Source organism: Protopterus annectens, chromosome 6.part0, assembly GCF_019279795.1.
Source record: "Protopterus annectens isolate FY-2018-M chromosome 6.part0, PAN1.0, whole genome shotgun sequence".
NCBI classification, from domain to species: Eukaryota; Metazoa; Chordata; order Ceratodontiformes; family Protopteridae; genus Protopterus; species Protopterus annectens.
In genome coordinates, this window is record NC_056737.1 from 178629198 (window position 1) to 178651740 (window position 22543).

The 22543-nt window shown below is 39.9% G+C and overlaps 1 protein-coding gene across 1 annotated transcript in view; it reads left to right on the forward strand.

Annotated features, from left to right (window-relative positions):
- TMEM63C (transmembrane protein 63C) overlaps positions 1 to 22164 on the forward strand; it is a 2716247-nt gene extending 2694083 nt beyond the window's left edge. The window contains exon 26 of the mRNA XM_044073895.1: positions 19322 to 22164. Coding sequence (XP_043929830.1) covers positions 19322 to 19528 — 207 coding nt within the window. The 3' untranslated portion in view covers positions 19529 to 22164. The remainder of the gene's footprint in view (positions 1 to 19321) is intronic.
- Positions 22165 to 22543: the final 379 nt, after the last annotated feature.

Consider the following 22543-nt stretch of genomic DNA (forward strand, 5'->3'; position numbering starts at 1 on the left):
TATAACAGGAGGAAGAAAATCATGGCAAAAATTACAAAGTTCAGCACCCAGCAGGATAAAAGTACTCTCATCAAACTAAATAACAACTCAGAGGACAAATAAAGTCTACCAAATCCAAATTTGAGGTAGGCTTGGCATCCTTGGCCAAGGACGACCACAAAGCATTCTTTAGTTATGTCCACAGCCTCAAAGTCAAATCACAGTTGTGTGCAGAGCTCATTGTAAATAGAGCCACCTATACTGAGCCAGAAGATATAGCAAACCTCCTGGCTGATAACTTCAGCTCCAACTTTACCCCTCTCTTCCCCTCAACCTTCCCTCAGGAAATACCATCAGATATAACTCCCTCTACTATCACTAGGGTCCTTAATGCTGTCTCTAAGACCAAGAACACTGCATCAATGGGCCCAGACAATATCACAGGATGATTTCTAAATAGCATGAAACATGACCTATCGGGGCCTCTGGAATTAATATTTAACTGTAGTCCCCAAATAGGCTTCGTGTCTCATGAATGGATGGTAGCAACAGTCATTCCTCTGCACAAAGGTGGGCCATTTATAGTCCCTGGAAACTACAGACCCATAAGTCTCATTAGTCTTATATGTAAAGTCATATGTAAAGCCATGGAAAGAATTATCATGGAAATGATCAGAAGAGACATAGTAAACCGCCAGACACTGATCCCAACCCAGTTTGATTTCATCAAGGGAAGATCATGCCTACTCAACCTGGTAGACTTCTTTGAGAAGGTAACTAAAACAATGGATGAGGGAAAAATGGTTCACATTGCCTACTTTGACCTAGCCAAGGCATTTGACACAATCCCCCACTCGGGCATTGTTGGTAAACTCACGAATGTAGGTACAAACCCGTATGTCACCTGGTGGATAGCCAACTGGCTCACAGGACCCAGGAAGTTAGAACTGGGGAGTCCACCTGTGCAAAGAGGCTAGTCACAAGTGGAGTCCCTCAGGGATCAGTCCTTGGACCTCTCCTTTTTGGCATTTACATCTCTGAACTCAAGGCCAATGTCTGTGGTCTGTGGCTGACTAAGTTTGCAGATGATTGCAAATTAGGATCTGTCATTGAATCCTACACTGACACAAATGTTCTCCAGGAGGGACTGACACAGACAAACAACTGATGTCAAAGACATGGACTAAAACTAAATACCAAGAAATGCATAACAGTATCCTTTGAGAAGTCATCCACCCCTGATAACTATCATATTGATAAAACATCCCTTAGAGTTGACCCAGTAGCCAGGGGCTTAGGGACACACATAGATAGCAATCTAGCCTTTGACCATCACGTGTCTGTAGCAGTGAAGAAATCATTCGATGTTGCGCAACTTATAAACAAAGGTATGGCATCTAAGTCCAAGGAAGTCCTTGTTCCACTCTATTCAGCATTCATCAGACCTCTCATTGAGTACAATGTCCCCTTTATGTACCTAACCAAGCATATACAATAATTAGAACATCCACAGAGGTTCTCATTAAAAGAATGCAGGGTGTAAGTAAAATGTCCTATACAGACTGCCTCAAGGCCCTATCCCTGTATTCCGTCTCCTACAGGCTTTTGAGGAGAGATCCATGCCTGGCATATATGGCATTGTCAGACCCCACTCTGGTGAACCTCCTGCATATACATAAAACAAATGGCAACAGAATTACCCATTCTAAAGACTTCAACCTTGCCTGTAATATAAATAGGACATGCTGGAGAGGCAGGTATGTATCACAGAGACTACCACATCTATGGAACAGGCTCATGTGAAGCAGAGTTCCTCCCTAACCCAATTCAAATACAACTTGGACAACTTGATGGAGAACAGGAAATTCATCCCTGGTTTGGCACCTATGTCTCTAATGGAACCTGTAAATGGTTCATCTCCAAGGCCCCTGCATGTAAATGTTTCATCTCCCAGACCCTTGCTTACACTCATCGAGGATATCAGAACTTGTCAGAGATTTGGGATGCATGGCTAGGCTTAAAAAGACCCTTGTGGTCATTGGACTAGTAAACACCTATGAACAGTACAAGGCAGTGCAATGTTGTATAATATGATACCATGTAATACTGGGCTGCTCGTTGCAGTACAGCCCAATACAGCTGAGTATTGTATAAAACAGTACAGTACAATAATATAAAGATCAACAAAGAGCAGGCAAGGATGTCACACTACATTAACTCAGAGATGTTTAACAAAGTAATGTTTCAAGTGTGCCTGAGCTGCAGTCAGGAATTTTTATTAGAGTGTAGCAAGCAATGCAGCACTGATAGATATCACAGAAGAATGAAAATGAATAACTAGATCTGAAAAAGAACAACCATATTACCGTATGACTAAGCAGAAGGGATCTGCCAACACTGTAATCCACAAAAGTACAGTTGTATAACATCTTATGATAACAGTAATGTCCTTGCCTTCACTGCTGCAGTATTCTTAACATTCTGGATTCCTTGCCGTGGAAGCCCATCATCCGGCCAGTATACCAAAGGCTTCCTGATGCATTTAAAGGTATGCCTGAACGTCACTCAGATGCTCCTTGTGTTCCATAGGGCATAAAGGTGACAATCAGGCTTATCATAAACAGAACTGATTGCCCCAGTAGGAACACCACTCCAAGGAACCCAAGAAGTAACCTGTACATCCAGGAAGGCAAGGACTAGAGGAATGGTGGGAGGGAGCAAATACTGCAGCAGTGAAGGCAAGGACATCTATCATTATGGTAAGATTTTACGCAACTGTACTATGTCCTTACATTCACTGCTGCAATTTTCTTAACATTCAGGAGAGTGCCAAAGCTGAAGAGGAAGCTTGGGAGGGAGAAGGAGAAGAAGAAGAGTCTCCTAAGAAGCCATGGAGAACAGCACTAGCAAAACCAGCCCTAGTTCTAGAGATGCCATCCAACTTGAAGTGCTTAGTACAGAAGACCAGGTAGCTGCTTTAAGAATAGAATTAATATCTAAGCCCTTGAAAAAAGCACCAGAAGAAGCCACTGCTGTAGTAGAATGAGTCTTGACAGAACAAAGAAGGCTCTTGCCATGAAAGTTGTAACAAAAGGAAATAGCCTTAGAAATCCAAAAAGAAAGAATTTATTTGGATACAGCTAGACCCAAAGATCTAGGATGAAAAGAAACAAACAACTGATCAGATTTTTGAATAGCCTTAGATCCAGATAAATTCTGTGTTGCCTATGTACATCCAAAGTATGCAGCACCCTCTCACTGTCAGAATGCGGAGAGGGGAAAAAAGTACCCAGATGAATAGATAGATTAAGGGAAAGCTGATTAACTACCTTGGGCATGAAAGAGAGATTAGTGCATAAGGACACCCTTCCTCATGAAAAATCAAAAAAGGAGGACAAGCCATAAGGGCCTGCAACTCAGACACCCATCTGGCAGAAATAAAAGCCAACAACAGAACAGTCTTCCAAGAACAAAGTTGCTCTGAAGCTGAAACAGCAGGCTCAAAAGGAGCCTGAGTCGTCTTCTCCAAAACAAAATTAAGATCCCAGGAAGGCAGAACAGGCTTCCTGGCAGGTCTAACATTAAGGATGCATTTGAGAAATTGTTTAACCTCACACCTAGAAGCTCAAGGAGGAGATAAAGGCAGACAAGCAGAGATGGCTGATAAGGGGGCCTTAATAGAAGAATAAGCCAACCCAGCATTGAGCAATTCACACAGATAAGAGACAACCAAAGGAACATCCACAGCAAGTAAGTTCAGGTTACGAGACAGACACCAAATAGAAAACCTCTTCATTTGAATAAGTAGGATTTTCTAGTAGTATGTTTCCTGGCCTCCTGCAAGATTTGCAGCACATTCTCAGAAAAAGGTGTCTATGAGGAATCAAAGTCCTATCACCCACAATGTCAGTTGAAGCATGGACAGGTGGGGATGGATTTGAGATCCCTTGTATTGTCTGATTAGATCCACCGTGTGAGGTAACTTGTTTTCCTCAAAATTTTTTTTATTTTCATTTAAAATAAGACTTACATAATATTTTTAAATATCATTTTAAACAACTATATAGAATAGTTACAACAGCCTGACGTTCAGTTATATACACTGTATGTTATTAAATATAGAATTAACAGATCAGTTATCAGAGATACAATATTGATTATTGCAGTGTGTCCAACAAAGATATAACTTTCTTCCAAGGAGGTGAGGTAACTTGTAATAATTGCCCCTGGCTAGCTGCAGAAGTAGAGGGAACCAGTGCTGTCATGGCCAAAAGGGAGTCACCAGCAATATTTTGGGAGCATCCTGTTGAATTTTTGAACAGAACTTTTGGAATGAGAGGAAGGGGAAGGAATGCATAAAGAAACATCCCCTTCCAAGAGAATGACAGAGCATCTACCTTCCATACCAGAGGACCTGGGACTCTGGCACAAAACAGAGGAAGTTGTCTGTTCAGAGGGGAGGCAAAAAGATCCACTTGAAGAGTACCCCACTGGTGAATAATGTCCAGAAACACATCCTTGTGAAGCATCCATTCATGGGACTGAGTTAAGGACCTGCTCAGAGTGTCTGCCATAATGTTCTGACCGTAAGAGATATAAACCTCCTGAAGTCACTTGATACTTGACAGGAAAATCCCATACCAGAAGTGACAACCAGCAAAGAAGGTAGGATGTTGTTCCTCCCTGTTTGTTGATATACCACATCATTGTGATATAGTTTGTGAAGACCTTGAGAGGCCCTGGAGAGAAGAGGATGAAAAGCCTGAATGGCCAGCAGACGAGCTCTCATCTCTTTGACACTGACGTGCTCCCACTGCTGGCGAGGTGACCACACCACCTGTACTTTTAGGGAGCCAAAAATCACCCCCAACCCACTTCTGAAGCATCTGTGAACAATTCTTGACAAGGAATAGGGGGATGAAATGGGATCCCTGGGTTCAGAGACAACTGCCAAATCCACCAGTGAAGTTCTTGTCTGAGACAAGGAAGAAGAGGAACTACAAAGTCTAGAGGATTTGCATGTTGAAGCCACAATGACTTCAGAAACCACTGGAACTTTCTCATGTGAAGTTTGGCCAGAGGGAGCATCAGAATGGTGGATGCCATGAAACCCAGAGCTGTCAGAAATTCCCTGGTGGTAATGGAAGGCAGGGGAAGAAGACTGCGAAAGAAAGAAATGAGAGTTAAGGCCTTCAGAGGCAGCAGGGATGCAATGCAATCATTGGCATCAACTTAATCCTGCAACCCATAAAAACATGATCTTGAGAAGGAATCAGAGAAGACTTTGTGAAATATATTGTGAACCCCAGGCTTTGAAGAAGGGAAATGGCAAAATAAAGATTTTGCAAAAGAATCTCTGGAGAAGACACTGGAATCAACAGATCATCTGTCTAAGTAAATAGTTGGATCCCTTGAAGTCTGCAAAAAGCGATCACAGGAGCAAGCCATTTAATGAACACCCTTGGGGCAGTAGAAATGCCAAAGGGCAAAAGAGAAACATGAAAATGCCAGGAAGAAATAGAGAAACATAAAACGTTCCTGAAAGAGGATGGATTGGAATATGGAGATAAGCATCCTTGAAATCCAGAGACACCATACAGGCCTGAGGCAGCAGGACAGGAAACAGAATCTGAAGAGACATCATCCGAAAGGAAGGCACTTTTAAAAAAATGTTAAGATAAGAGAGGTCTAGAATAGGTCTCCAAGAGCCATCTTTTCTTGGCACTAGAAACAGTCTGGAGTAGAACCCTTCCCCCTTTGGGACACAGGCATCTCTTGAATAGTATCCAGAGTCAAGAGAGTTTGAAGAACCTCTGGGAAAAAGGGAAGCTGTTCCTGAGGAGGCTGAGGAATGCCAACAAAAGTAGGGCAGAAATTGCACACCATGAAGTACCCCTGACAATTGATCAACAAAACCCAAGAATCTTGAGTGATCTGAAGCCAAGCAGGAAGAGAAAAAGAAAGGTGAAGAGAAAGGGGAATGTGGCTGGGAGGAGATGGATAGTCATACAGCACCTGCTTTGTCTGGAAAGGAAGGCTTCAGAAACCCTGAAAACTGAGTAGCATTAGAAGGAGGAGCCTGTTTGCCACTCTTCTTGCCCTTAGTAGAAGGGTGGGAATATCTACGAACAAAGGCAGGCTTAGCAGGATAGCTCCTATGAAATTTAGGCATAGGAGAAACAAAAACATGTTTAAGCTCCTGTAAAGCCTTACCCTTATCCTGAAGGGACTTACGTAAACCAGCAGCAGCTTCCCCAAACAAAAGTTTAGAATACAGGGGAGCATCCATCAACTTAGCTTTAATATCATCAAGTAAAGGCTGGAGCCTAAGCTAAGAATATCTCCTCATAACTGAACCAAAAACAGCAACTCTAGAACAGGCATCTGCCGCATCATAACTACATTTAATTGAATGAGGAATGACTTGAGAGGAAGTCCCTAGCAAGGAAAGAACATATGTTTTATATATAAATCAACGAAAAACAAACCAAAGTCTTGAAAAAGATTATAAGGTGAAAAACAACGAAGATTCCAGGTTGAGAATTTTATTATTAAAACATGTCTTAGCGCCTCGGCTACCACAGCCTTCAATGAGCACACAATTCATGGTAGAAATACATTCCCTTTTATACAAAGTGTTTTTCAAAGAACAGATGTTTTACCCTCAGACTCAGGAAAATCAAAAATAATTTGATAGGCCTGAGAAAGAAGAACCAACCCAAACCTAAACATATGGGTCCTATAATAGCCCTAAAACCTAGGGTATCAGAAGTGTAAACCTTCTTACCCAGCCATTCAATAGTTCTGCTGTCTTTGTTAGAAGGAAGTAAATTGGGCAAAGGAAGCAATTGAGACAGCTTATCAGAGGCTACAGAAACCACAGAAGGGTCAGTAGCAGGACATTTATACAAAAAGAAACAATCCTCAGGCAGCCTGATAAAACCTATCAGGCTTTTTGGAGCAGGAATAAATAATCAGGAGCATGACAGGCACTGGAAAAAACATCCACAAAGCAGCCAAAACAGGATGAATAGCCGCAGGTTTAGGAGACTTCAACTGTAGCAACTCAAAGTACTTCCTATGGATATCAGGGACCTGAACACAATCCCATATAAAACAAAAAGCCATCATCCTAGAGAGTGTGTCCCCAAAGGAAATTTCCTCAAAAGAAGCATCAAGAATAATAGATTCCTCATCCTCTGACCCACATTCCAATGGAGAAGGAATTTGAGTTGAATAATTCAGGGATTCGTCATCAGAATCCAACTCAGTCTCAGAAGAATCCTGTTCTCTAGGCCTTTTAAAGGGTGTAGATGACCAAGGAGGAGCAGGAACTGAAACCCTTTGAGGAGGCAATAGCCCCTGAGTGAAAGCCTGCCATTCACTTTGAAGATCCCTATGAGCAGAAGAAACATGTTTAAGTTTTTGTTTCTTTTTTAAGGGGAACATCCCCTCCAAAAAACTGAAAAGACTAAGACCCAAGATGGTAGTCAAGAAATGTAGTAGGAACTTCTTCCTCAACTAAAATCTGAGGAATTCCCCTAAGCCCCTCAGAAAAATTCAACCGTGGTTCCCCCTGATTGTCCAAGACTGATGCCTGCATAGCCTCATCAGAAGTGCTGCCAGTTTTAATCTCACTGGTTTCCAACATGGTAGCGGTAAAGGAATCCGACAACACAGCTGGGTTTGCCTCCAGGATTGTAAAACAGCCTCGAGAGAAACACCTGGCAGAAGCTGGACAGTGGAAGATTCCAGTCGTACCTTTTTCAGCTTCTTCTTCTGTAATGGCTGACCATCGGGGCAGGAGATTCCATCCATTGTACATTTAGCAAAAAGCTTAAGATGCTGGATGTTCTCTGAACAAGTGGGTAAGCATTCTTTGCAATGTGGTTTAAATTGGGATTTAATTACTCAAGACAGATGGAAGAAAGGAACCTTCTACAGCATCTGGAATATGTTATAGCAGTGCTAAGATGCCTATAAAGTCCAGTCTACCCTCTCAAGACATGTGCTTTCTGGGATTCCCATCTGTTATCTCAGAGAAGAAAGGTCATCTGCTCAATGTCACGCTCCACTTCTTCATCTAAACAGCCTGCATATTCTGTATTGAAACACACAGCAGTCTCAAACTTCTCAACAAGTTTTAAATGTGATTATGGAAGCTAGAAGACCTAGTACAACTCTTCAATATCTTACTGAGTTATTGGACAAAGGTTTGTCCTTCGAGCCTGCAGCTATGCTGAATTGAAATACTTGTTGTTATTCCATCATGGGCAAGGAGATTCTATTTTTTGGTGCAGGTATATTGCAGGTATATTTTTAGGGTCTTGTCTTTTCTGGGGCAAGAAAAGACTGAAGAAAAGACTGATATGATGGCGTCGGTCATGCGCGTGGTACCTGGACGTCGGCGTCCTGACTAACCGCCCCCGACGCCAGCCATCTTTTTTGGTTCGGGCGACTGGACACAGGACTACCCCAATATAGGGACTGCAGCAATGTGGATCCTCGAACATCTACATTTATGGTAGGTACAAAACTGTACTTTCTCAAGATACAAGGAAAGGGAAAAGAGTCTACTGCGAAGGGTATTCCAAACAAATGCCTGGCAAACAGAACAGGTGTATGGTCATGAGACTCTCCTAGACAAAAAAACACTTGTCATGGTGGTCTTTAGGGGAATCTGTCTCCTACACTGCCATTTACCCTTCCTGAATGACATTAACCCGAAGGAGTACAAAAAAGCAAGAGAAAATGAAAAACCCCAACAGGGCACATATCTGCACTGCAAACAGGAGTAGGTAATCACTGGAGAATGAAAATGCATTCAACTGTAAAAACAGATGCAGATGAACAGACCGATGGTGAAAACACACATTCGGACGGGCGGCAAAGAAGTTATTTTTATGGTAAGCCTGAACGTCACCTTTATGCCCTACGGTATGCAAGGAGCGTTTGAGTGACAGTCAGGCATACCTTTAAATGCAACATGAAGTCTTTAGTATACTAGTCGGATGACGGGCTTCCACAGCAGGGAATCTCGAATGTTAAGAATACTGCAGGAGTGAATGTAAAGACATCCATAGGTACAGCTTTCTCCAAGACATCACATAGTGGTTAATACAGAAGTCAAATGTCACAAGATTCTATGAGAAGGGATTATGATACAATAGGCAAAATGTTGCTAGAAACATTAAACACAATAGGCAAGGCTGCCACAGCAGAGTACTCAAGATGTTGACAAAAGATTTGAATGCCACAATAATAAATACAGTGCAGAAAAGTAAAAATAATGCAGCAAGGTGTATGATACTATTACAGCAGGGTTAACACATAGCAGGGCAGTTAATAGTCAAGCAAGTCAAGGGTGCAGTATGACAAGGTGGTAAACAAGAAACTACAGGGCCAGATTCAATAAAGCCAACACTAAGTTGACACAATATGTATTCAAGAACATTGTGCTTCCTAGTCACTCAGAAAGATAACACTATGTGTGCATGTAGTCTACACTTTGTGGTAACCTTCATGAATCTGTCAATATTTAAAGCTGTAAGGATATCAATAGGAAAACTAAAATTAGGAGGAAGACTGTGTGAGTTATGTCGGTGTTGTCTGTTCACTCAGAACAGTATACACTTAGTGTACACTCAGTGTAGGCATTATTGAATCCTGGAGACAGTTTATTTATTGACATTTGTTTACTGGAAAAGTCCAACTGGGCAATAAACTGTTTTCAGCAGAGGTCTGGGGAGAAAAGCAATAACATATTACATGAAAACAAAGCAGTAAAATATAGGAAATGTTAACATTTGAGATGGAGTGCCATTTTACAAGAAAAATAGAGTTGTAAAGGTTGTTGTTTTTACAAGTATAATACAATTCACTGCAGAATAAACAGTGAAATAGTAAGAGTGTCTAGTGAGAGACTAAAGCGTAATTTGTTTAAATTAGAAGAAATGAAGAAAGAGAGAGCCAGAGGCAATGGTAAGTTGAATATGGAAAATATGTAAATTCAGAAGAGTTAGAAAGTGACAACGGTTAGTACAGAAAAAGACTATTAATAAGTTCACAAAGAGTGTCAGAGATGAGAGAGAGTGAAAGATTAGTAAACAAAGAAATATTTGTATAAAGTTAATAAATGAAATATTTATAAGTTACAAATGAGTATTTGAAGAGTATGTACATTGGTAGCATTGCAAGTGAGTAGGATTTTCAGTAGTGGGACAGGAGATGGTAATAAGGTGGGGGGTATAGTAGGTCAGAAAAATGAAAATGATTATAGCTGGAGGAAAAAAGGGAGAGGATGGCTACAGGAAGTTGGGGTGAGAGATTAGTATGGCTAGAAGATTGAGGTGGGTTAAAAGAGAAAGATTAATTATGATGGGACCAGCCTGGTGTGGAGCATGACAAAAGCCAGGAATTAGGCAGGATTGCTTTTAAAGAAGTATTGAACATGTGGAGGTTGGGTGATAACCTAATTGATATACAAAGCGAGTTCTGTTTTGTTACCGTGTTAGAGTACAGGTAGTCTACTGTAGATTTTTTGGTTTGTGTATGATAAGGAGTTGTTGATCATTTGATGGTAAGGGCGACTGTGGTGTATATTTTGGAGAATTGTAGTAAAGAGCTGTGCAGCTGAGAGGTACACAAGAGTGATGACAACTATGAATGTTAAATCCAGTGTCACTAGCACACACAATGTATTGCAGACTGACACCACACTCATCCAGCTGCAGCCAAGAGCCAGCAAGAAGCTCAGGAAACAGATGTTGAGAAGAACAGGACAGTTACCATGAGTGCTTGCCACTGCCATCTACACTCCACTCCAGTACTATGTTTGTTTAGTCCACAAACTTCCCGGATACTTCCCAGATGGTGCAGGACTGTTTTTCAAGTCAAATCTAGTAGCAGAGTTCAGCAGAGGTAGGTCTTGTCACAGAGCAGCATGATAGAGTGGCAGCATCTGCAAATGCAAGAAGTTGAAAGCAAACCAAAAGAGTACAGAGGTCAAGTAAAATTAACACTATCATGTAACCAAAAGAAATTTATACAGAAACAACAGCAGGTAGCCCCTTCTCTCTCCAAAGTGGAGATCTGTTAGACCATTTTCAGATACAAAATTACCACATCACATAAATCTGCATTAGCACACATTAATGTATAAAATAAGTAATAACATTATTTCACAGATGTTGTGGGTCTGTTTTTTTAATCAAACTGGTAGCATAGCTCAGGGCAGGTTGGTTTTCTTCCTAGCTTGCAAAGTAAAGCAGCAATATCTGCAAGCAGAGCAAGTTGTAAAGCAGACCACAACAGCACATAGGCCAATTACAATTTTTTTTTGTTTTGAACAAGAAACATCTTTATTATATTATCACGTATGGCATGGGCAATCTTACATTTATATAAATGAAAACAAACCATACCAACATAATTTCAGTTGCAAACATTATACATTGCAAACTATGTAGACACAATTGTAGTTGCAAACATTATACATCACTCATAATCTATCCATTGTCAGACATTGCATGGCTCCTTCAAATCCTGCCTTCTTTTCATAGGTTCATAGGTTGGTACTAGGCTATCGGCCCTAGGGCCTATACAAACCTAGCCATAACAATTCCCTGGATATTTCTTCCCACAATATTTACTTCCCTGGACCCCTGTCTAGCAGGGCGACTGACATGATCCCGGGGTGAATTTCCTATCTCCCATCCAATCATCAAGGTTCCTTTTGAAGAGGGCCAAGGAAGTGCTCTGCTTGACATGTATGGGCAGTCTATTCCAGAGTATGGGGAGTCTCTGGGTCAGGAACCTATCCCTCCAGCATGTTTTGTTCATTGTGATGACAAGGTTTAGATCCCTGGAGCGTGTGGCTCTGAGGGATTTGGATTTCTTTAAGTGGAGCATGTCCAACCGCTCAGGGTTTGACATGGCCTTGTATGTTAAGCAGAGATTGCCTCTGAGTAGACGATATGCCACAGAGTATAGATGGAGTTTTTTTAGACGGTCAGCATATGGCATCTGCTTTAGGCCTGTGATTCTTTTAGTGAGGTATTTCTGTGGCCTTTCCAGCTGTTGCAGATGTCTTGTGAGATACATACCAAATGGGGCGTTATACTCTATAATGGGTCTAATGAGGGATGAGTATAGTGGGACAATGACCTCCTTTTTTCTGGATGAAAAGCCCTTAGTGATGAGGTGTGCCACATAGAAGGATTTCCTGACTGTTGTGGCGATTTGGTTATCGAAGGTGAGACCACTGTCCACCTGTGTCCCTAAGTCTCTCATCACACTTTCGATGTTTAGTGTACTGCCACCTATGTGGTAATTCATGGGTACATGATTTTTTTCCAAAGGGGATAACTATACATTTCTTGGTATTAAGCTGCATCTGTTTGTGTAAGGTCCTTTTGTAGACTATCCACATCATTTAGGGATTCAATAATGGCTCCCAGTTTGAAGTCATCTGCAAACTTTGTTAGCCAGAGTCCCTTAGTGTTGGCATGTACTTCAGAGAAGTAGATGCCAAACAAGAGTGGTCCCAGGACTGAACCCTGAGGTTCTCCACTTGTCACTTGTCTGGAGCTGGATTTGGCGTCGGCTACTTTTGGGTTCTGTCAGTAAGCCAGTTGGCAACCCATCGAGTGGCATAGGGATTTATGCCCAGCTTAGTAAGTTTATCTATGATTCCAGAGTGGGGGATGGTGTTGAAGAACTTGGCGAGGTCCAGATAGGCTGTGTGGACCACCTTACCCTCGTCCACAGCTCTGGAGACTGATTCGAAGAAGTCAGTCAGGTTCAGGAGACAAGATTGGCCCTTCACAAACCCAAACTGGGTGGGGTCCAGTGTTTGAAGGTTGCCAATGTCTTTGTTTATAAGTTCCATGATAATGCGTTCCATGCCCTTGCAGATCAGGCTGGTCAGACTGATGGGACGGTAGTTCCCGGGATTCAATGTGGATCCCCCCTTGTGGAGTCAGATAACTGTAGCTGTGCGCCACTCAGTGGGCACGAAGCCTGAGGTGAGGCTATGATTAAACATGACACTTATTTTTAAACCTCATTCCTCCTCTGCATGTATTGTTCCCACAATTCCAATTTTTTCCTATGTAATTTGTTCCTACCCTTTTCTAAAGATCCCAATTCCAGTTGTTTTACCTCTGTTACTATCTTTGCTACCGCTAGTAAAGTCAGTTTAGATTTTGACTTCCATTTTCTAGCAATTGCTTTTTTTGGCAGCCACCATAATTAGACTTAACAAGGCCTTACTATGTCTAAGCAATTCTGATTCTGTATCACAGCTTAAAAAAATTATTCCCTAGTTACACCAGTTTGCTCACCCAGTATCTCTGACAGAGCAGTCTGCAGGGAAAGTCTTCCAGATTATTACACTCACAGAAAATATGTTCCCAGTTATCTTTTTCTTCCCCATCACATCTCCAACATTTGCTGTCTACCTGAGGAAAAATTCTTTGGAGTCTACTTGAGATATAAAAATACCTATGTAAACACTTCCAAGCAAAGATTCTAAATCTTCTAGACTTTTTTGTATATCTGGGAGATATACATATATCCACCCATTATTTCTTTGTGAATTGTTATTCAGTCTCTCTTCCCAATCCTTTCTAACCCCCTGTGATTGATTCTTAGAATTATTGTGCAATATTTTATATGCTCTACTAAGTATTCCTTTCTACCAGTGCTGGTCTTTCATTTAGGAACCCCCTATTTCTTTCTCTTTGCCAATACTCTATCAATCCTTGAAAGGGAAGGCAATCTCTAACCTGAAGTCCAAATTATTCTTGGCATTTTCCCATTCTGTTACCTTTCCCGGTCTAGTTATTTGCACCCAATACCTTGACTCCTTTGCCAGTTTTCTCCAGTAAATTCCATTCCCCTCTTGCCTATTGTCTGTATCCCTAATTCCAGTCATCCTTAGCAGAATCTCCTTTTTCTTTTCCCGTGTTGGCTTAGTTCTTAGAATACTTTCTGCTACTTTATGAATATTATATTCTGTATGATTATTATTTTCTTTAAAGGTCTGCATCCAAAATCCCAGTCTCTCCTTGTTTCTTGAACTTCCCCTATTTCATCATCATCCCTTTCCACTTTGAATTGTAGTGTTTTGCTTGTGCTATGTGTAACAGCCTTAACTGTGTAGCTCTGAAATACCCCTTCAAATCGGATAATCCTAATCTGCCTTGTCCTACTGCAAGAATCATCTTATCCCACTTGACTCTTGCCATTTTACCCTCCCAGATAAGATCCTCCAGCTCTTTATTAATTGCTATCCACAACTTCTCCTCTGGTTGATAAAAATATGCCTGACTTGAATATAAAAGTAAAGGGATTAAAAACATTTTAACTGCTTGTATGTTACTGTTCATATCCATATAATAGAGCTTACATTTTCTCAGTTTTTGTATTATATTTTGTTTAGTCTCTTCCCACAAATCCTTAGCTGCCACACTGGAATTATTTTTAATCCATACTCCTAAATACTTCATTTTATCGTGTTCTCAGAAATGTGAGTTCTGCTGAACCAATTCTTGTGTGGATACATAATTTACCACTATTGCCTTTGTTTTAGCTTCATTAATTCATATCCTGAAAAGATTTGAAACTGTCTAAAAATGTTCTACAACACTGTAATGTCCCTTTCTGGTTTTGTCAGGTATAAAATAACTTCATCTGCAAATAGAGCTAGCTTTTCTTGAATACCATACCAATGAAATCCTTGAATTTCTGAGTCCCTTATTTTCTTTGCAGTGGTTCTAAATATAATGCAAATAACAAAGAGGAGAGAGGATATGCCTGCCTTGTATAGGCCAATTATAGTTAACATTGTTATTTAACCTACAGTAATTCATCCAGAAGCTGCAGCAATAGATCCTTCTCACACCAGAAGGGAATTGGCCAGACCAGTTTCATATTCAAAATTATCACAACACAAAACATAACACTTAAATCAACACTAGCATACTCTAATGTATAAAATAATTGATAAAGTTATTTCCAGATGTTATGGGACTTTTTTAAGTCAATTTCTGTAGTACATTTCAAGGCGGGTTGGTCATGTCGCAGGCCAGAATGGTGAAGTAGTGGCATCATAATACACAGGCCAGTTAACATTAACACTGTTGTGTAACCAGTAACAATTCATCCAGAAACGACAGCAGCAGTTCCTTATTTTCTCACTAGGGTAGAAAGTTAATTCTCAAATGCTGCTGGACTGTTTTTTTTTTTTTTTGTTTGTTTTTTAAAGTCCTATCTGATAGCAGAGTTTAAGGCAGGTTGGTTGTGTCACATACCAGCACAACGGAGTGAAGACATCCACAAACAAAACAAGTTTAAATCAGACAAAAGCATAGAGTCCAGTTAAATTTGACACTGGTGTGTAATTAATAGTGACTTCTTTAGAAGTCATAGCAATAGCCCTTTTTATCATGGGAGGAGGATTGGGACCCGGTAAGACCTTTTTCCTTGCACAATTGTCACAGCACAAAACATGACTTTTAAATCAGTGGTAGCCCACTGCAATGTATACTATAAGGAAAAATGATACCTTCCAGATGTTGTTGGATTGTTTTTCAAATCAAATCCAGTAGCAGAACTCAAGGCAGATTTGCCATGTTGCAGGCCAGCTAAATTTAGTGGCTGGGGTTACAAACACAACAAGTTTAACACAGACCACAAGAGCACAAAATTCAATTAAAGTTAACACTGATGTAGCCAGGGTTGCCAGATGTCCTTATCTGAGCGGGACTGTCCTGGGATCAGCAGCCCGATCCCGAGTCACTGCCAGATAAAATCCTGGCGAAGCAGCCTCCGGTTTGCTTTTTTTGATTGACCCATATACCTGCATACGAGCCAATCAAAAAACTGCAAAATTGAGCTACTTCTGCTGAATGTGGAACTGCCTGATGTTCCGCATTGAACAGAAGTAGTTCCGTTTTGCGATTTTTTTTGGTTGGCTTGTATACCGGCATACAAGCCAATCAGAAATTCCCAAACACGGAGCTACTTGTGTTTAATGCAGAAATAAAGGTGTTCTGCAGTAAAGATCCTTTTTTTTTTGGTCTTCACTTAGCGTGAAAGACCTTTTTTTTTTGGTCCCTACCTGCCTGATAAGAAATCTGGCATCCCTAGATGTAGCAAACTTAATTCATTCAGAAATCACAGCTGTATCCACTTCCAGTTGTAGATCCAAAATTACCACAGCACAAAACAGGACTTTTAAATCAGCAATAGTATAAGCTAGCATATAAAATAACTAATATGGTTACTTCCCAGATATTTGGAACAGTTTCAAGTCAAACCTGGGAGCAAAGTTCAAGGTAAGCCGTTTGTGTCAGAAGCCCGCACAAATTATACCATCCACAACCACAAGTTTAAAGCAGAATACAAGTGCACACAGGCCAACTAAAGATAACACTGTTATGTAACTAATAATGCTTGTCCAGAAACAGCAACAGTAGCCCATTCTCTCGGGGGGGGGGGGGCGTCAGCAAAACCATTTTCAGCCACAGAATTACCACAGAACAATATGTGAATGAAAAGGGACTTTTATCTCTATTTTTAATTTTGGAGACATTAAAATTCACTTTTAAACGGAACTTTGAATTGTCTTTTGCAGACTGCGTTACCCAGCTTAATTTCTACAAAAATTTGTTTGTAGTATCAGCCTAGGTGATTTACCTATTGTTGCTTTTGCTGTTCTTTTTGTTCGGCAGTATAACCTCAGTAGTGGGAAGGTATTTCTTTCTTCACAGAACAATATAGGACTTTTAACACACTCCAGTATATAACGTAAGTAAATCAGTTATTTCCCTATTTCTGTGAAATTGTTTTTCAAGTCAAGCCTTGGTGGAGAGTTCAAGGGAGGCTGTTCTGTAACCAATAGTAAATCATCCAGAATCAGTAGTAGTAAATAACTGGGGGGGGGGGTACAGCTAGACCAGTTTCAAATGCAAAATTAACACAGCAAAAAAACAGGACTTTTAAATCAACACTAAGACACTTTGCTGGATAAAAAAAAGTAATAAGGTTAATTTTCTAATGTTAGACTGTTTCAAGTCAAATCGGGTAGCAGAGTTCAATGTGGGTTAGTTGTGTCACAGACTGGCACAAATGAGTGATGCCATCTGTAAACATAAATTTAAAGCAAACCACAAGAACACACAAGCCAATTAGAGTTAACAGTGCTATGCAGCCAATGGTAATTTATTCAGAAACAGCAGCATTAGGCTGTTTTATCACCAAGGAGGATCCAGCCAGATTGGTATCAGGTACAAAGTTAACATCACAAAAGACTTTTCAGTCAGCACTAAGTAAGAAGGTTACATTTTAGATTTTTGTGGAACAGTTTTACAAGTCATGTGTAGTAGCCGTGTTCAAGGCAGTTTGGTTGTGTTGCTGGCCAGCATTACAGAATGTTGGCATCCACAAACACAAGTATTGCATGTTAGCTGTGCTTCTTTCATTTATTCTGTGATAAAGCAGCTCACTTTTTCAACTAATATTCTTCCTTCTCTTGGATTATAGAAATTATTTAGTAGTATTTTTCTTAGCAGTCTGTGTATATGCACTACATTTTTATTATTTTGCTATTAGGGGCCAGTATCATATTGATCACATTAAGGACTGGCTTTTTTGTAATGTATTGCTCACTTTCTGAAACAAGTTTAAGTAACAAACACTTGAAGGTGTGTATAACCTCCTTTCCATATAAAATACCATATTGTACAATTTTCATTTTATTTTGGTGATAAGGATGACCCCCTGAAAATTTTCTTTGAGATGAAAACTCCACCATGACATCATGGAATACTGAACAGCCAATGGTTCATTTCCTAAATCAGTATATAGGCTGCTATATTTCAATGCTAATTGCACCAGTAAGGGTTTATTAGTTCTTAGAAAGCCAAACTGTCAAATAGGACTTGCATGTGGAACACCTTACTTTGAAAATTAGCTGCATGCAATGATGTAGTGGTGAAACCAAATGTAAAAAAGGAGTTGTTTTCCTAAAGAAGCTTACTATTTGTGTACCCAGAATGCTTTGCAGATGTATGGAAATCACTGCTCATTATCTACCATAATGTTTTGGGGATGAGGTTACAGAGATAAACTGAGTAGACATTAAAACCACACAACTCAAGACACTCTAAAATCTTCATTTTTTTCAAAATCACTGTTAACTTTAATGTGACTGCATGTAAACAAAATTAAACGTAAAACAAGAGTTTCAGGAAGTGTGCAATGCACCTTAAGCCTGGTAAACTTTTAAGGCTTTGTTTCTTTATACTACATAAATAAGTTTTATATGTGAATGGCTGTGTTCTTCTGTTTAATGATAACTTTATTTCATTTTGCTTCTCAAAGAACTTGAGGTGCACCAGACACAAAAATGATGAGGTATTCTTTCCTTGGGGAGTTAGTTTCATTGAATAGCTTAACGTATTCCTTCATTTTGTATATGTGTCTGGGGGATGCATGTTTAATAATTTTTTCTTTTAAGTCTTGGAAAAGCAAAGCTAGCATTCTTATGGCCCTATAATACAGGGCTTTAGTTTTAAAACAAGTAAACTGGTTCTGCAGCCTTAGTTTTGCCACATTTTCAAACATATTTATTATTTTCAAAATATGAATAATGGCAGATCTGAATAATAATTCCAACTTTCTGGACAATACATACTGTGGCCAAGCATAGGGAGTCTGCAGTCTTCTACTGGAATGAAATTTGCTGAATGTCTGTTAGTAGAAAATCAATGTACAAAAAAATGATTTGATTTTAAAGTGATACTGAGACATTAGTATTGCTCAAAATGTCAAGACGTGATGAAAAGCATACATTTTTTTCCATTTCTGGGTAGAGATTCAGGAACAGTGTGCATGCACACACCTCTGGCATGGTTGACTGAAGAATCTGACTCAACTGCAGGATAGCTGCTTTATTATGTGCAATGCTATATGATCAGTTATTTATTTAAAAGAGCAACCATGCTCAGAGGTGACTCTTGCACAAAATAGTATCAACTCATTCCAGTTAGCCCCACCTGTTCATTTGCTGTCTGCAGCCTCACCTTGCTTTGTTACCAGCCACCCCTGGCAGTCTCTGATAGGAGCGTAGCGGTGGATGGCATGGTCCACTGGTCTTTCTTTTTTGCTGCATTTACTGTGTAGCTTTCTTTGTTTTAGAAGGCACCTGTGTGGAATGCTGAGAAAAGAGAGATGTTTTAGTTAATATTGTTCTAGTACATGACTTCACATTAGAAATTAAATGATTGCACAGACTTAAAATCTGAATATAACTTTCTGTCTTTCTGTGTATTTCCAGGCTTTTGTTGCTTCTGTGCTTCAAGAATTAGAACTTGGGCTTACTCCAGCAGCATCTCCAGCTCATCAGTCGTACGGTACAATGGAAAATCGAATTGACACACCAAGGAATGGCGAAGAAGATCAGCTGCAGAGCTTTGAAACAAACCTGGAAAACCAGTTTGACTACTCAGCTGGCTCACTCAGCAATGAGGTTCGATACCATTGACCACCATTAAATCAGCCTGTGTCCTCCTTCCCAAAAAAAACGAAAAGAAAAAAAAAGAAGCCTCCTCAAATGGACCTCTTCACATACATACATAGTGACATAATGCAACAATGAAATTTGAGAAGCAGGACAGCACTTTGGGATAAATTAGAATATAAGATTTAAGAACTCCCATTTTGTTTACTGGATATAAACTCATTTGTCTTTTTTCAGACCATTTCAGTTATCAGCACATGCTGCCTCACACTCTCTGCTGGTCAGTGAGATCTTATACCTCTGTGGCTTACCAGTGGAATAGGTCTTTATTTAATGATTATGCACCCTTACCCACCTGGGAGTTCTAAGCGAATGTGAAATGGAATTTAGCAGCGGCATCCTTAAAGTACAAAGCTTAGAAACATGGATCATTAAGTAGAAAAGGTTGCATACATCCCAGTGATGTACTGATCAGAGTACTTTGACTATTATTAAGAAAGCTTGTACAGAATGTATTGGAACTTTAAAAATAGCTATTCCATTATATGTGAAAATTAAGGTTTTCAGTTTCAGCTATAAGACTGTCCCATATTCTGACCTAGAATTTGATATCTGTCTTCACGAATTAGATGGTATACTTTTGGGTCTTGAATATTTTGCAAATATATGAGCTGTAACATCCCTGCTTCTCAACAACAAAGAACTGGATCGATTTCCAAGTCAGCTCACTGTATGTCTGCTTTACACCATATACGTTAAATATCTTTTTAAAGAAACTTCTGGAAGCACTGTCCTTTTGACTTTACCATCTTTTATTCCACAAGAGTTAGGTAGCACCTCTGTCCTGTCATCAAGGATTCTTTTAGTTGTTTTGCCATTGATTCAATGATGCATCATGGTGCCATCATGTTTTCATGTTATTAATTTTTGTATACCAAAGTACACATTCAGTTTGCCAAATGCCATGTATTTCCATCTAGAACCTACCTTATCTAGCCCTTCACCTACCTTCCATTTCACTAACTTGCACCTTAAAGTACTGGACTGATCACCCTTGCCTTTTATATTGGACAACAAACAGAAGCACCATTTCAGGTTGTTAGTATCTACAGCCATGGGCTGAACTATGTGCTTAGGTCTACGATTGGCCAGAGGGCAAGAATGTGCTGTGCCTCAAATAGTGCTGCTGTGTCTGTTATTACGCAGGGCAAATTCTGATTCTGACTTACCTGCTCATAGGTGTGATTAGTGAAGAGCAGGTTTAGTGCCTGCTCCTTTTCTGGGATGCAGCAATGCTTTTTAGTGGTGAGGGCACCAGCAACTATAATCTAGTGCTCCTCTCTACTTCTGAACATGAACTTCTGATGTGGAGTCACCTAGTGGTTGTTCTTCACCGTAGGAGTCCTGCATTTATTAGCACCTTCTGGCAGTAGATACCTGTTATCAGAATTAGTACAATTCACATCTACATGTTCTAAAATAAGGTATGTAAATTCATGGAATTCATGGGTGAAGTACTTCTTACACCAAACAAACCAGGACTTCATTTCTTCAGCCTCTGGTTCCATATTTGTTGACTCTCTACAGTTTCTTCAACTTGTTTAATAAAAGCTGTTGTCAGACTTTTAGTGTAAATACATTGTTTTAGTCACTGAGAAGTCATAGATTAACATGAATTATTTCAGTGAGTGCATTAGCAAGTATCCTGTTAACAAAAATATTTACAGCGGTGTGAGAAACTGAAACTGTACTTGATGGCAATATGTCATCTGTGCTGCAATCATGACAAGGCATAGAGACACTGTAAAAAGAAGCCTGTAAATAAAAAAAAAAAAAAACAGCTGCAGATGCATCCTTTAGGACTGCTACCACTAAATGCATATTCCAGTCTTTTGCATGCTATTATATTCCTAAATTTATGGACTAACATGCCCAGTGCTGGTCTTCATCGAATCTCTTTCCTGCATGTCAGCTGCCTTCAGTCAATATAATCTCAACAGCCAGAGAATGGAATCTGATGGCTTTCATTAGCACCTGAGGAGTACATCAGGTGGTTCTCAATGTTAATCATCATGAAACACTGATTCACTGGCATGGTCTTAAGCTGTTTACTGCTAAAATCAATAACTAGGCATTTTGCAGTAGCTGCAAACCTTTGTCTGTTCTCCATTATTTTCTTCTGAATGTAACATATAACAAATCTGCACTTTCTTCTGCCTGAATTTCAAGTATTGATTACTGTTATTGTTAAATGAGTTCCATCACTAATGTTTTTTTTCTTCTAAGTGTCTCTTTCAGTTATACAGCAGTCATTTGAGACATTTAAGGACTTTACATAGTTTTTGCCCCTTTTTTCAACTTTCCCGGTGTTAAAACACTGCGGCTATGTTTGTCTACAGCAGTTTTGCACAACATCCAGCCCAGAGGCCAAATTCGGCCCTCCATGCAGCGCCATCCAGCCCCCAGAGAGTAAACAAAAAAATTTAAAAAAAATTGAAAAATACTATGCCTTACTCCAGTCATGCAAACTTTCTAGCATGTGCTTACTTACCTAATTGACTCCTGTTGCAGACACCTCTAATTTTAGCCGCGGAAGTAACTATTCTTTCTTGTTTATAACTTATAGTCTGTAAACAGTAGTAACTTTCTGCAAGAGTTTGTAATAGTCATGGCTGCAAGCCAGAATAAAGTTAAATGCAAAGTTGATGTAGAAAACAGGCAATTTCATGACTGCTGTCTTAAGTAAAAATGCCAGTCACCTGTACCCAAGGTTGCCAGATGTCCCTACTTGAGCGGGACTGTCCTGGGATCAGCAGCCCGATCCCGAGTCCCACACTGCCGGTTAAAATCCTTGTAAAACAGCTTCCACTTTGTTTTTTTTATTGGCCCATATGCCAGTATATGAGCCAATCAAAAAAATCATAAAATGGAGCTACTTCTGTTTAATGCGGAACTGCCTGATACCGGCATACGGGCCAATCAACACAGTTCCTCATTAAAGACCTTTTTTTTTTGGTCTTCACTTAGTGTGAAAGACTT